General features: G+C 55.7%; 1 protein-coding gene across 1 annotated transcript in view; it reads left to right on the top strand.

Moving 5' to 3' along the window:
* SLC6A17 (solute carrier family 6 member 17) overlaps nucleotides 1-7,385 on the top strand; it is a 51,786-nt gene extending 44,401 nt beyond the window's left edge. The window contains exons 9-12 of the mRNA XM_060026905.1: nucleotides 606-798; nucleotides 1,386-1,545; nucleotides 2,875-3,037; nucleotides 3,526-7,385. Of these exons, the coding sequence (XP_059882888.1) occupies nucleotides 606-798; nucleotides 1,386-1,545; nucleotides 2,875-3,037; nucleotides 3,526-3,894 (885 nt within the window). The 3' untranslated portion in view covers nucleotides 3,895-7,385. The remainder of the gene's footprint in view (nucleotides 1-605; nucleotides 799-1,385; nucleotides 1,546-2,874; nucleotides 3,038-3,525) is intronic.
* Nucleotides 7,386-13,709: the final 6,324 nt, after the last annotated feature.

Here is a 13,709-nt window from a genome sequence, read left to right on the forward strand (position 1 = left end):
CACAGAAGTGATGTCAGCGGACAGTGTGTGGTCAGTTCCCTGTGAGCAGGGACCTGGGCATTAAAGCAGTGGTTCTCTACCTTGGCTGCCCATCAGAGTCACCTGGGGGCTTTATAAAACCCTGATACCCAGCTTTACCCCCAGGCCAAACAAATCATTGTCCTCGTGGAGAGACCCAGGCATCAGTGTTTTTAAAAGGCTCCAACATGAGTCCATTGGGCAGCTGAGGCTGAGACCACTTCGGTAAAGTCTGGCGTTCAGAGCTGGGGGCGGCTGCATTGCTTAGAGGAGGAGAGTCTTGAGCTGGGTGTGTTTCTAAAAGTGAGCATCTTCATCTGAATCACCTGGGGTCCTTGGACAACTCGTAGATTCCAGGCCCCACAGGTGAAGTCCTGAATTAATGTTTTACTCCCTGGGGGGTATTCTGATGCCCACTCACATTTGAGACCCACTGGCTGAAAGCAAGAGGATTTAGGGGGGCGGGGATCTCTGTGAAGGAGGGAACAGCTATATTCCTAAAGCTCTGAGGGCAGAGATAAGGAAGCAGGGGGCCCCCAGGTGGGCGTGGACCCTCACTCAGCCGCGCCCTCCGCACCCACCCTCAGTCCGTGCAGGGCACAGGCCTGGCCTTCATCGCCTTCACGGAGGCCATGACGCACTTCCCCGCCTCCCCGTTCTGGTCTGTCATGTTCTTCCTGATGCTTATCAACCTGGGCCTGGGCAGTATGATCGGGACCATGGCGGGCATCACCACGCCCATCATCGACACCTTCAAGGTGCCCAAGGAGATGTTCACAGGTAACTCCTCCCGGCAGCCCCCACTGGGCTTGTGGGCTGTCCAGGGGAACAGTGAACAGGTTGTGACTCTGACTGTAGAAAGATTGGGTTCCCACTGGGTTATTCATGACTCCATACTTAGAAAGCTCCACCCCCCCCCACCCCCCACCCAACCCGGCACACAGCTGGAGCCTGGCTACGCCACCCAGAGAAGAGCACTTCAGAGCCGGAAGGGAGAAGGCTGTTTGGGCATCTGTGCCAAACCTGGGCTGGGAGATAGACCTCTTTCTTGGTTTGTTTGCCCTTCTTCCCAAGGGCCTGCTGAGGTGTCTTAGCAGGGGTGGCCTCCTCCGTGCAGGCCCTGCACCCTGTTCCATCCCTGTCACTCCCAGCCCCAGGGTGCTCCCTGCCTAGTAGAGTAGGAGCTCAGAACCTCAGCATCTGGACCCCCTCCCCACCTCCATGCAGGGCTGGGCCTACCAGAGGGTGGGCTGCAGGCCTGCTGTGAGGAGGGGTGAGATGGGGAGGGACCTGGGTGCCCCTAAGAGCCCTGGGGCACCACCCATCCTGCACCTTTGGCCCCATACCGGCCTCCCGGCTCTCTGTAGTGGGCTGCTGTGTCTTTGCCTTCTTCGTGGGGCTGTTGTTCGTCCAGCGCTCCGGAAACTACTTTGTCACCATGTTTGATGACTACTCGGCCACCCTGCCACTCACCGTCATCGTCATCCTTGAGAACGTCGCTGTGGCCTGGATCTATGGAACCAAGAAGTAAGGGGGACATGGGGGAGAGCTGGGGACAGGAGGAGGGGTCTATCCCACCCATCATGACTCCCTGGAGAGTGCTGTGTTCCCAGGGCTGCTCATGAGTGGCGCAGGAGATCACAGAGTCAGAATGTCAGCCAGAAAGTGCCCTTACAGATCACTTAGGGAAACTGAGTCTCAGAGAGAGGACACGACTGTCCAAGGCCACTGGGCTGATGAGAGAGAGAGCCAGGCTGGGGACATGAGTCTTCTGGATTCAGGCGCTGGCATCATCCTGAATGGGCTTAAACTACCATAGCATCTTTCCTGGGTACCAACTCTTCAGAATTCTGTCAAGCTCGTTAAGCGCTTGGTGGGTACACAAGAGGCCCCTGCCCTCAAAGAAACCATTGACTTCAGCAGCCTGACTCATAGTTCTAGAGTGAGCTACAAAGGAGTGTGAGACAATGTGTGGTTTGGGCCCTAAGTTTGGGGTTGGGTGGGGGTAAGAGAATTCAGCAATATGAAAGGATTGGGTCTCGTAGCCTGAGCCTCAGGGAAACCTATACACACTGTCAGCCCCTGGCCTCATTCCTCATTTCAGGACAAATCTGTGTCCCCAGGAAGTCCTTTCACTCACTCAGCAACGCCCGGGGCTCCTCTAACCCACTCAGCCTGACCCACCCCGATGTCTAGACCTGGTCTCAGAATCAGACTCTCACAGGCCCTGCTACAGCTATCTACTTCCTAGGAGAGTGCAGGAGGGAACGGGCTGATAAGACAGAGAGCGACCCTGTGAGCCGGGGTTAGAACATGCTGCTGGAAAGGCTCTCCCTCTTCTGCAGTCTGGTGAAGCCCCGTACCCCTTCTCAGACTGTTATTTTTTAATGCACAAGATAAAATATATAAGATTATATAGGAAACTAGTTATATTGAAAATTAGCAAAATAATGTTTAAAATCTGTGATACAGTAATATACGTGTACTTTATTTTTACTGCATTAAGTTACAAGATCTAGCTGTGGGTCTTGTACAAGATCTTTGCTGGGCACCCAGCTGTGGGCTGGGTGCCCAGCAAAGCCCTCTGGAGCCTGTCCGCCTGCCCAGGGCGTGTCCTGTGGGCTGTATCATATCCCTGAGTGAGGTGTGACGTGACATAGTCAGAGGAAGTTAGGGGAGGACAACAGAGCCTTTTCAGAGGCCAGTGGGGCCACAGAATAATGTATTGAATGCGAAGAGTGTAATAGCCTGGGAGGGAGGGACTGGTCAGTGAAGGCTTCCTGGAGGAGGTGGTTGGGGGGCATGTGCCGGCATAGTGAGGGTGCCAATTTCTGGACCCTGCGCTGTGCTTGGCAGGTTCATGCAGGAGCTGACGGAGATGCTGGGCTTCCAGCCCTACCGCTTCTATTTCTACATGTGGAAGTTCGTGTCTCCACTGTGCATGGCTGTGCTCACCACGGCCAGCATCATCCAGCTGGGGGTCACGCCCCCGGGCTACAGCGCCTGGATCAAGGAGGAGGTGAGAGGCGGGGGCCTGAAACCCCAGGGCCATTGGCATCTTCCCAGGCCTTTAATGCCACAGGTGGTAGAGATAACCCCTTATAGGGCAACTACTCGGTGCCAGACCCTGCCAGAGGCTTTGCACAGCTGATCTGTAACCTTTACAACAACCCAAAGAGAGAGGTGGTGTTATCGCTGTCACACAGATGGGGAAACTGAGGGTCAGAAAGGTGAACGCACTTGTCCAGTCTTTCTAACCCATGTTTTCTCTCCCTGTGGAGTCCATGGAGTGGAACCACCCCAACTTTTTACAAGTGCAGAAACTGAGACCCAGGGAGGCTCAGGCCCTTAGCCAAGGGGACCAGCTCCCCCAAGGAGCAGCCCCTGATGAACCCCATCTCTGCCAGTGCCTGGCCAGGATGAGTGCGGCGGGGAAGTTGTCCTGGAGTCTGAGAGGGTGAGGCTGCGGCAGGGCGGGCAGGAGTCCTCACCCGTGTCCACCCCTAGGCTGCCGAGCGCTACCTGTATTTCCCTAACTGGGCCATGGCTCTCCTGATCACGCTCATCGTCGTGGCTGTCCTGCCCATCCCTGTGGTGTTCGTTCTGCGGCACTTCCACCTGCTCTCCGACGGCTCCAACACCCTCTCCGTGTCCTACAAGAAGGGCCGCATGATGAAGGACATCTCCAACCTGGAGGAGAACGACGAGACCCGCTTCATCCTCAGCAAGGTGCCCAGTGAGGCGCCCTCCCCCATGCCCACTCACCGCTCCTACCTGGGGCCCGGCAGCACATCGCCCCTGGAGACCAGTGGCAACCCCAATGGACGCTATGGGAGTGGCTACCTCCTGGCCAGCACCCCTGAGTCGGAGCTGTGACCACCGCTCCGCCCTGCCCGCCTCGCCTCCCACACCCAGCCAGCCCACGTGTCCCAGCCTGGCTTTTCCTTCCAGGCCAGGCCCTCTGCCCAAGGGGAGGGGCTCTGCCCTGCCTCATCCTCCACCCCAGTCCCAGCCGACTTCTGCTTCCTAGATCTGAGTGGGGGCTGGGAGAAGCTCTGTCCCCCAGTCTAGGCCCCCAACCCAGCTAACCTTCAGAGATCCCCTTACCAAACTACAGCTGAGTTACTGGAACCGCCCAGACGTCCCGATTCCCAGCACAGGGGAGACTCCAAGTGGCCACTCCAGGGGTCACTCCACACTCCCTCTCTCCTGCAGTTCTTAGGTCTCGGAGTCCCTTAGGTCTGTGCTGCCAGGTAGTGGTGGTGGCTCAGGGATGGGTTGGGTGGGGTGTCCCTTTCCAGAGGTGCCCAGTTTAAGGTTGGAGATGGGGCAGAGGTGCCAGGACTCAGGGCTTAGACTTTGGGATGGAGTCTGCAGAAATCCCCAAGTTCTGTTTGGTGAGGCAGACGGTGCCCTCTGGTTTAGAGCATGAGCCTTGGCAGCGGGGGTGGTGGGATGAGGGGGCTCCTTGGCCCCAGGCTCAAGGTGGACCCTCCAGTGTTCTTGGCCCTGCCTGGGGTGGGGGTGTGTCCTCCCGCATCCTGCCTGGTAGGGCAGTGACTGGCCCCAGAGCCTTTCCCACTTCCATTAGAGCTTAGCCTGCCCTCTCCCCACACCCCCATCCGGGAGCCCAGAGTCGTGGCCTCTGCCTCTGTCCTCGAGAGAGGAGAGGTCTCTAGAGCACACCTGATGGCTCACAGCACAAGTCAGATGGTTTGGAGCACAGCTGTGAAGCACACCCCCTCCCCTCTCGCCAGGGGCCCGACTTTCTCGCTAGCGGCAGCTTCTGCCCTGGAGCGGCAGTCCCTGGAGTTCAGGGGCTCACACCTGGGAAGGAGGTAATTTCACTGCCCCTTTGGGCCGCCGCCCCTCTCCTTGTACAAGCACAGCCACCTGGTGTGCACGTCGTGTGTGGACACCTCGGAAACCTTTCCCAAGCCGCCCGGGCCGTGGCGGGGTGTGGGGGGCACAGGCCATGCTGTGGCCACTGGAAGCTGCCCAGGGGGAGGGCCGGGCCTCTGTCCTGGGGCCCAGCCCTGCGGCACCCCACCCACGCTTACCTTTGCCTCCCCCGGAAGAGGGCCGCCCTCGGAGTGCAGGCTAAGAGGATTGGAACCTGATTGGAGGTCAGGAGTCTGCAGAGAGATGAATGGACTGATGAAAGGATGCAAGGATGGGTGGATGGAAGGAAGGAGGGGTGGGGAGGAAGGAAGACTGGCTGGGACAGCAAACCTCCATCTTTGCGAGCTGCAGTGGGCAGGGCAGGGGCAGGCCTGGCTCCTTCACAAAGGGTCCTGAGTCACTCTTGTGCCCCTGACTGCTCTCAGCCCTGGGAGGGACACACTAGGCCCAGGGGTCCCTCTTCCACCCCTTAGTCCCTTGGTTTTCCCCGCCCCCCTTGGGGTCCACTCGCCACCTCCGTTCCTCGTCCTCCTCCCACACGTGCTCCCATTTCCAGCCCTCTCAGCCCCACCCATCCTTCCTGAGTGTGTGGGGGGAGGGGGAGACCCACATCTCCACAAAGACATGAGCTTCTGGGACACCACATCACGCCTTAGGCCCCCTCACCTGACAGCACCTCCTACCTGGCCCTGTGCCTAATCCCAAGCAGAAATAGCAACAGGAAAAGCAAGGCCCCAGGAGAGACACTACTATATATACTCTATATATTCTATTTCTATTGTATATTCAATCTGTACATGTGGGTGTAAATGCTGTTAAATGACAAACCCAATATTATACTGTGGCTGGTGGACTATTTTCATCCTCAGTGCTGTAAAGATCTATTTTCATTGTATATTTGATATATTTTTAATTTTGTAGCGTGTGGCTGGACCAGGCCCCATCACGCCAGCCTGTGACAGGGCGGCTGAGCTGGGGCCGTCAGCTTGGTCCTCGTGGGCTGGGTAGTGCTCGTAGCCGGCTGCCGTAGGCCGGGCCCTGTCCTGCTGCATCTCTGCCGTTAGACGTAGGGCCCTGAGCTTGGTGTGTGCGTGTGTGTGTGCACGCGCACATATGTGGGTGTGGGTGCGCATAGGGTGCTGACTTGTGATCCCCGTGTTCACCACGTTCCTGAAGGCCACGCTGCCCTCCTGCCACCTCCTTCTCCTCTCAGCTCCGTCAGGCGAGGCCTCAGGGCAGGGTTCCGTGGGAAACCCGCGTCCTGGGACAGGCACATGCCTCTCACTGGTGACTCGCTGCCTTCCCCCCATTGGGCTTGCCAGAAACAGGGAATGAGGCATCTTAGGGGAGTGGGAGAAGTCCCCACATTTATTTTATTTTCTCTCTGTGCCCACTGGAGACACAATGTCTTCAGCTCCGGGGAAAGTGCTGGGTTCCTTAAGATGGTGAGACCCCAAGAGGGCATCATCTCACCGCGCCTCTGTCCTGTGTTTGTCCTTGAGACATCCCTGACCGTGTTCAGGGGGAACAGCCGCCCCTCCCCTGTGCTTCTGACACACACACACCTCTGCTCACTCCTCAGGGGAGCTGGGAGTGGATGGGGCCGATGGGGTCGAGAGCAGGTAGGGCATCTGACGGAGAGAGATCCAGCCCCAGATTCCCTGGAGGAGCAGGACGTGGCCAGAGAGGGGCAGGCCCTATGTTCCAGCACAGGGTCCCCACCCCACTGACTTCGGTGCTGTCCATGCAGTGCCCACAGGGGACAGAGCAGACTCCGGGGCAGAGCAGGGCAGGCCAGGGGTGTACCTGAAAGAGTCCCTGGTGGCTGGTCCTGCCTCTGCCCGCCCTCCAGCCCCAGTCACCAGCTTCTTGCCCAGGGAGCCCACTCCACTGAGGCAACGTGAAGCCTGAGGCCCAGATGGGTGGACGGGTGGGCACAGAGGTTGATGCCAGCCAGGTTGGCTTTTGCCCTCGAGCAAAAAGTCCGTGGGGACTAGTGCTAGGAGAGGCCCTCCTGACTCAGCCTACGGGCCGTGAGGCTGGGGGCCAGAAGCTGTGTGGTCCCAGGCCCACACAGGCCTGCACTAGTATGGGGAGGGGGCTGCCCTCTAGCTTCTTCACAGCTGCACCTCCCCCCTCCCACTGGAGTACATGTTGGGACGCACCCGACTCCCTGAGCGCCCACCAGGCCCCCAAACTGGGGGGGCCTGCTGCCCCTTCACCGGAGCCTAATGACTGGGGATGGGGGAGAAGGGCCCAGCGTCCCTTCTCATCCTATGCACACATGCCAGGTGTCACTTTCGGTTCTGGTGCAAGTTCAGAAAAATTCTAGTCCACGTGCCCCATGCTGGTCAGAGCCCTGGGTCCAGACCACTCAGCCCAGGGGAGGGGATGAGGCTTTGTCACCCCTGGAGCCCCTCCTTCCTCTCTACACCCCCCATGGTGTACAATAAAGTGTCTGTTCTTACCAACCCCCTCTTGCCTTTCTGACCTGCTCTGGGATCAGGGAGAGGGGATAGGAGAGGCTGCGGATCCCAAGGGCGGCTTTGGGTTGAAAGCCTGGATGGGGTGGGTTGGTGAGGACCGCTGTGGGACTTTGGGGGCTGCCTGGCTGTCTGGCTGTCTGGCTGAGGAGGATGAAGAGGGGCATGTGTTTATTTTCCTAGGAATTGTCCAGGACAGGTAACCGCATACACTGGTAGGAAGCCTTACGGATTCCAAGTACTTCACACATCTAAGCTCGTGTGGTCACAGAGCAACAGCTCTCTGAGGGAGATATGCTGTTGTCCAAGTTTTTCCAGATGAGGCAAATGAGGCTTCGTCTGATGTGAGGATGGTGTTTTGTGTCCGTGTACGGGACCTCGTAGGGAAAATTCCGACCCTGCCTTACTGCCAGGAAGACAGCCATCTAGGCCTGTCAGTTCTGCAAGGGGGGAGGTGGGAGGGGCTGAGGGTGGGAAGACGCCAGTGTCCAGAGGCCTGAGACTGAGGTGGGGGATGGCTGGGGACTTGAGGGTTTGCCAGGAGCAGGCCACTTAAGTTCTGGGAGAACAGCCCCTCTCTTCAAGGTAGCTATCTTTTTTGCAAACTTCAGTAGAAGGTAAAGGTGAAATATGAGACTGTTCATTGCCTATTTTCACAAATTTCAGTCTCAAGTATTTATTGAGCACCTACTGAATGCTTAGCTCTGGAGAACAGAATGACCTGGGGGTAGGGAAGCACTACTTCTTTGCTTACCCTCCAGGAGCACAGACACTGGAAGAGACAAGAAGTATGGATCCTGGGGGAGGCCCCACCACACGGCACTCTACTCCAGTCTAGAATGGTGCTACCTGATACCTGACACCGCCAAAGTCCCCCAAGGAACGTTCCATTTCCTTCTCCTGCCACAGAGAAGAAAGTGTTGTTCCAGGAATAGCCACCAGATGGCAGGAAAACCTTTCTCTCCAGGTCTTGGTCCACTTACCCGTCTAGTCCAACTCCATCACTTATTCTTTTGTGGGCTAATTTATTCTTGAACAAACATTTATTAAGTATCCACCATGAACAAGCTCTGTGCCAGCTATGGATACACAAAGATAAATAAATCAGCAGCGCTCACTGTCCTGAGTTTGGGGAAGGGAACCCCTCCTCCCCCGCCCCCCCATCTTCAAATCTCCCCATATATCTCTTAAACAGGGAATGTCTTGGTGCTAAAAATATCACTCCTTGAAAATGAATCCAATTATTTGTTTAAAGGTAATGTTTTGGGTTGAAATGCCAGTGCTCCCGCCAGGAGGGACACATAGATCCACTAAAAAGCGATATCACAAATGCTTGGGTTTGAGGGAGTTATGGAGTCAGACTTCTCAAGTTCAAGTTCAAATGCCAGCTAGGCTTCCTGCTTCCTGAAAGACCTAGGGCAAGTTATTTAACCCCTCTGAACTTAAATTTCCTAGTCTGTAAGATAGGTATAACGAATGGATTGAATGAGATAGTGCCACGTTGCTGTGTATCAAGTTACTCCAAAGCTTAGTGGCTTGAAACAACCGTTCTATTATATCTCATGATTTTGGGGGTGAGGAATTCAGGTATGGCTTGTCTGAGTGGCTCTTCTAGTGGCAGTTGAGGTCACTCAGTGGTATTCAACCGGCAGATGAGCTGGTCTGGAGGGTTCAAGGCAGCCTCGCTCACATTCATTCAAATGGCTGGCACCTCAGTGAGAACAGCTGGCAGCCTGGGCTCAGACTGTCCCCAGATGAGCGTCTACAACTGGATTCCACAGCACAGTTCATCTCTGGGCGGCCAGACTTGTCTGTGATGGCTCAAGGTGCCCAGAGAGATCGATTCAAGAGATGGAGATGGAAGCTGTCAATTTCTTAAGGCCTGGGCCTGGAAAATGGCATAGTGACACTTCTGTCATATTCTGTGGGTCACAGCATCTGGCCAGAGTTAATGGGAGGACGTACAGATCCCGCTTGTTGATGGGAAAGGGGCCAAAGAATTTGTGGCTGCCCATGAAACAGGCCTATTCCAGGGTGCCAGAGATCTTCAGTCACTGGTGCCTGAGTGGGGCACAAACAGCTAAGTTCTGATGGGGAAGTGAATGGCTGAGCTTGGGCCCTGGGTATAGAGAGCAGACAGGGAGGAAGAGGAGGGCGTGAGGGGGGCATGGGAGACAACTTTTTTTTTTTTTTTTTGCGGTACGCGGGCCTCTCTCTGTTGTGGCCTCTCCCGTTGCGGAGCACAGGCTCCGGACGCGCAGGCTTAGCGGCCATGGCTCACGGGCCCAGCCGCTCCATGGCATGTGGGATCTTCCTGGACCGGGGCACGAACCCTGTGTCCCCTGCATCGGCAGGCGGACTCTCAACCACTGCGCCACCAGGGAAGCCCCGGAGACAACTTCTTTTGACGCATGCTTGCCCGGGGCAGGTAGCATGAAGTAGGTTTGAATCATGACTCTATCACCAACCCTATGACCTGGGGCAAGTCCCTGAACCCTCTGAACCTCCACTTTCTATAGGGAGAATGACAATAACGACGCTTCCTTGCAGAGATGTTGGGAGGAAAAAATGAACTCTTTCTGGAAAACCTACTGGAATCCAGTATAGAATTCTTTCCAAACTGGAATATAATAGGTGCTCATTAAATATTAGTTTCCTTCCTTCTTGCAACTGGAGTAAGTCCATGGGGCCTGCTTCATTCTGGGGGCCCCATCACCCTTGCAGTGAGTCATTCTCCCAGAGCTAGTTTGAAAGCCTAAAACGCAAAGAAGCCAAGGAAGGAGGGGAGAGAAGGCACTGTTTTAAGGAAAGGGAGTATCAGAAGTGTGGGTGTCTCCCCAATCCCTCACACCATCATGCTCCCCCCAACAAACAGGCATAAACAGCTACACAGTTTGAGCCAGCTCCAGCCACAGGGCCTTGGGCTAGAGGAGAAGGATTCTACAGACCATAGGGATACGGAGGCATTTTTAAAAAAAGGCCCCAAATTCTTTAACACTTCAAGGGAATGGAGTCCATGCTCCTCCCCTGGAATCTGGGTGAGCAAAACCTTCCTTTGACCAACAGAGTATGGCAGAAATAATGCTATGTGACTTCTGAGGCTAGATTAGAATTGGTCATGCCACTTCCGTTGGGAGTTCTGGGGAAACCCAGCCACCATCTAAGAAGTACAACTACCCTGAGACTAGCCTGTGCCAGAGAGGCCGAGTGTTTGCAGGTGTACCACTGACAGCTTCAGCCAAGCTCCCAGCCAGCAGCCAGCGTTAACTGCCAGCCACATGCACACACCACGGTGAACATTCAGCCCAGCTGAGCTTCAGACGTCTGCAGCCCCGGCTGACATCTGCCTGCAGCTGCGTGAAGAACTCTAAGCAAGGACCGTCTGACAGCCCTTCCTAACTTCTGACCCATAAAATCATGAGCAAAATACAGCACTTGTTGGATTTATACCACGAAGTTCGGGTAACTTGTTTCATAGCGACAGTAACCGGAATATAAACCTTAGTGCATATCTGGCCCAGCCTCCTCGCAGAATAGTTGGAGAAACCGGCCCAGAGATGGGAAACTCAGAGCCTCATACACCACGGCGTTGGAGTCAAAGGGCTGGAAGCGATCTGAGCGTCAACCAAGCGGGGGCAAAACTGGGGTCAAAGACTGGGTTTCTCCCAATCCAGTGCACCCTCCAGTAGAGCAAGATGCTGACAGGGAGGGCTCCCACCTTCTCCCACCCTCATCCCACCCTCACCCCACTGCCTCATTGATTCCATGCATCAAGTATAAACCAAGTGTTCTGAGTGCCTAGGACTGTGCTAAGCGCTGGGAATATACAAAGGAGGTCAGGCAGGGGTCTCTTGCCTCGTACTTCTACTGCCTTGTAGAAGCAGTAATAATCTGACTTGGCATGTCCTGTCACTGTCACACTCACCGGAGCCAGGCACACTGCTGCGTTTACTTACATGGTCTTACATGGGAGGAAACCCTGGGAAATGGGGAGAAGACCATGTGTGTCGCTCAACAACCACCCAACCGTTATTAGGATTACTCCAAGCGAGCCACGGTGCCAGCTGTAGAGCAGAGCTCCACCCTGGGGCTCCCTGGGTCGGAGCTGGCTGGCTTCTGGGTCTGTCTGTTCTTCCCAGGGCTGCCCCAAGCAGGGAAGAATCCCTGGGCTTCGTGAGTATCCAAGAGGAGCCAGACTTTGGTCTCCCTCTCCAGACAACTGCTTTCCTTTCCCTGGGACACCGCTGGAGGGGACCGGACCCATCAGGACTAATTAACCACTCTAATGGAATAAGCCAGTTTTGCTGGAATTTAGCCCAGGTGGGAGGAAGCTGTACTTTTTTAGATGGAGAAGCACTGAGTGTCAAGGAGTCTTGCCAGCTGGGCCCTGAGCTACCGTGTGTGCACGCGTGCTCCCACTCTCTGCACCTGGCCTGGGTCTCTATCTCAGCAGCCTTGAGCCAGGAGGGCTCTGGGGGTCCCCTTAGCTGCCCTGATCCTGTGATCCCATGAACACTGTGCTACATTCAGAGGCCATGTGGGCCCAATATCCTTCTTGACCCTTGGCCCAAGCCCAGGCCCAGCTCAGTCTCCCAGCACTCACTGCGGCTCCACAGGGCTGGAATCTGTCAAGGAGAATGTGCTTGTGAGCTGACAGTCAGGTCCCTTCTAGCCCTTTGACTCCAAGTCCATGGTTTATGGGGCTCTGAGTCCTGGCCAGTCCTGAGCTTGTAGCCTGTACCCTTCTGGTCATTTCCCTTTAAGAGTTGGGCCATCAAAGTCCATCTCTGGTGTTCCCCAAGAGCCCCAAATACACCTTCACGAGGATTTTCACAGCAACTCAGCCCTACCTGCGTCCCTTGTGCCGAGCCCTTCTAGCTGACCTCTGCAAGGCCCCGTGGGCTGTCCTCTGTGTCTGGGTTCTTCCCAGACCCCTCATGGGAAGGCTCTCAGCATTTGATTTGGAGACTGCAAGTCTCCACAGGCTGCCTGGGGGTGGGGGTGGGAGGCAGGATAAAGTGAAGTGATAAGCACATGGGAGGTTTCAGCCTCCTCTCACCCTCCCTGCTCTCTCTCCATGAGGGGAAAAGCTCTATCACCCTCTGCCCCAAAGATGATGACTGATAAAGCAATTCAATTAACCAGTCTGGGAAGCAGGGAAGGCTGGGAAAGGATGCTGGCTCCTTGACCCGGACCTGAGGGAAGAGGGTTTGGTTCTTGGCAGGAGCTGGAATACCAAAAGGGGGAGGTGTGAGTATCAATGGCTAGGACTTTGCCTGGGCAGCCATTGGGCCTGCTCCTAGGCCTGGAGCCCCTCAAAACAAGCAGAGTCCACAGAAGAAAAATGGAGAGGAAATTGGCTAGCTTCTGTCACCTCTAAGTGGCTGAGCCCCACACCAAGCTCCCAGTGGGCAAACAGGAAGGGTAAATGGCTTTGACGTCAGGCTCTCAAGCCTCCCACTGGCCAGATCAGCCTCAGCTCTCAGAGAGCAAGGGCCTCATATGAGGGGGCTCTGGAAAGGCTAGACAGAGCCCCCATCCGTTCCACTCTGGGATCAAACATTGCTCTCTTCCTTTTCTTTGCTATACCTTTATTCCTGTTGAGGAAAACCCACTGTGACTGACGCTTCAGCATGAACTGGCTCCCAGATGGATGTTCTTTCCAGACAGCTGGAAGAAACCTGGGCATCCAGAGGAGGAAAGTGGAGAAAAGGGAGAGAAGTTTGTGGAATTCGGAATTTCCAGCTGTGACTGCTTCGTGGTCTTGCTTAAGCCTGTTGGTCATCAAGATCTTGGAGGAAATGAAAAGGGAGAGATCAGGCCAAGTCCCAGATGGAAAAGGTACCTGAGGTCCTGGAATTGACCGGAAGCCTATCAGCCCCATTTTCTCCCAAGACAGCAGCCCAGTGAGGTCTGGAGCAGGGTCTCCTAGCACCACCAGGGGGCAGCACCCACCCATCCACAGTAGGTTGTCACATGGCAGTCTGGTGTGGGGGGGGGGGGCTCTCTCCTTCCTGGGTTCTGAGCTTTTCGGAAATAGCAGGACCTCATACATACAGAATTGATGGAGACAAGCCCTATGAGGCCAGCTGCGGCATGCTGAATCCTCCAGAAAATTCCACAGAGGCCCAGGTAACAGGTTAGCCCAGAGCTCCAGGATAAAGCCTTCAGCAAGTGGTGAGGTCTTCTCTGGAGGCCTCTGGCCTGGCTGAGTTCCCTTCTCCAGGATCCGGGCAGTGTGCTGAGTCAGGGGCCTCCCACCCAGTGCACTTTCACCCCGCTGCCTCTCCCAGGCTGGGCCCTCTG

Source organism: Delphinus delphis, chromosome 1, assembly GCF_949987515.2.
Source record: "Delphinus delphis chromosome 1, mDelDel1.2, whole genome shotgun sequence".
Classification (NCBI taxonomy): Eukaryota; Metazoa; Chordata; class Mammalia; order Artiodactyla; family Delphinidae; genus Delphinus; species Delphinus delphis.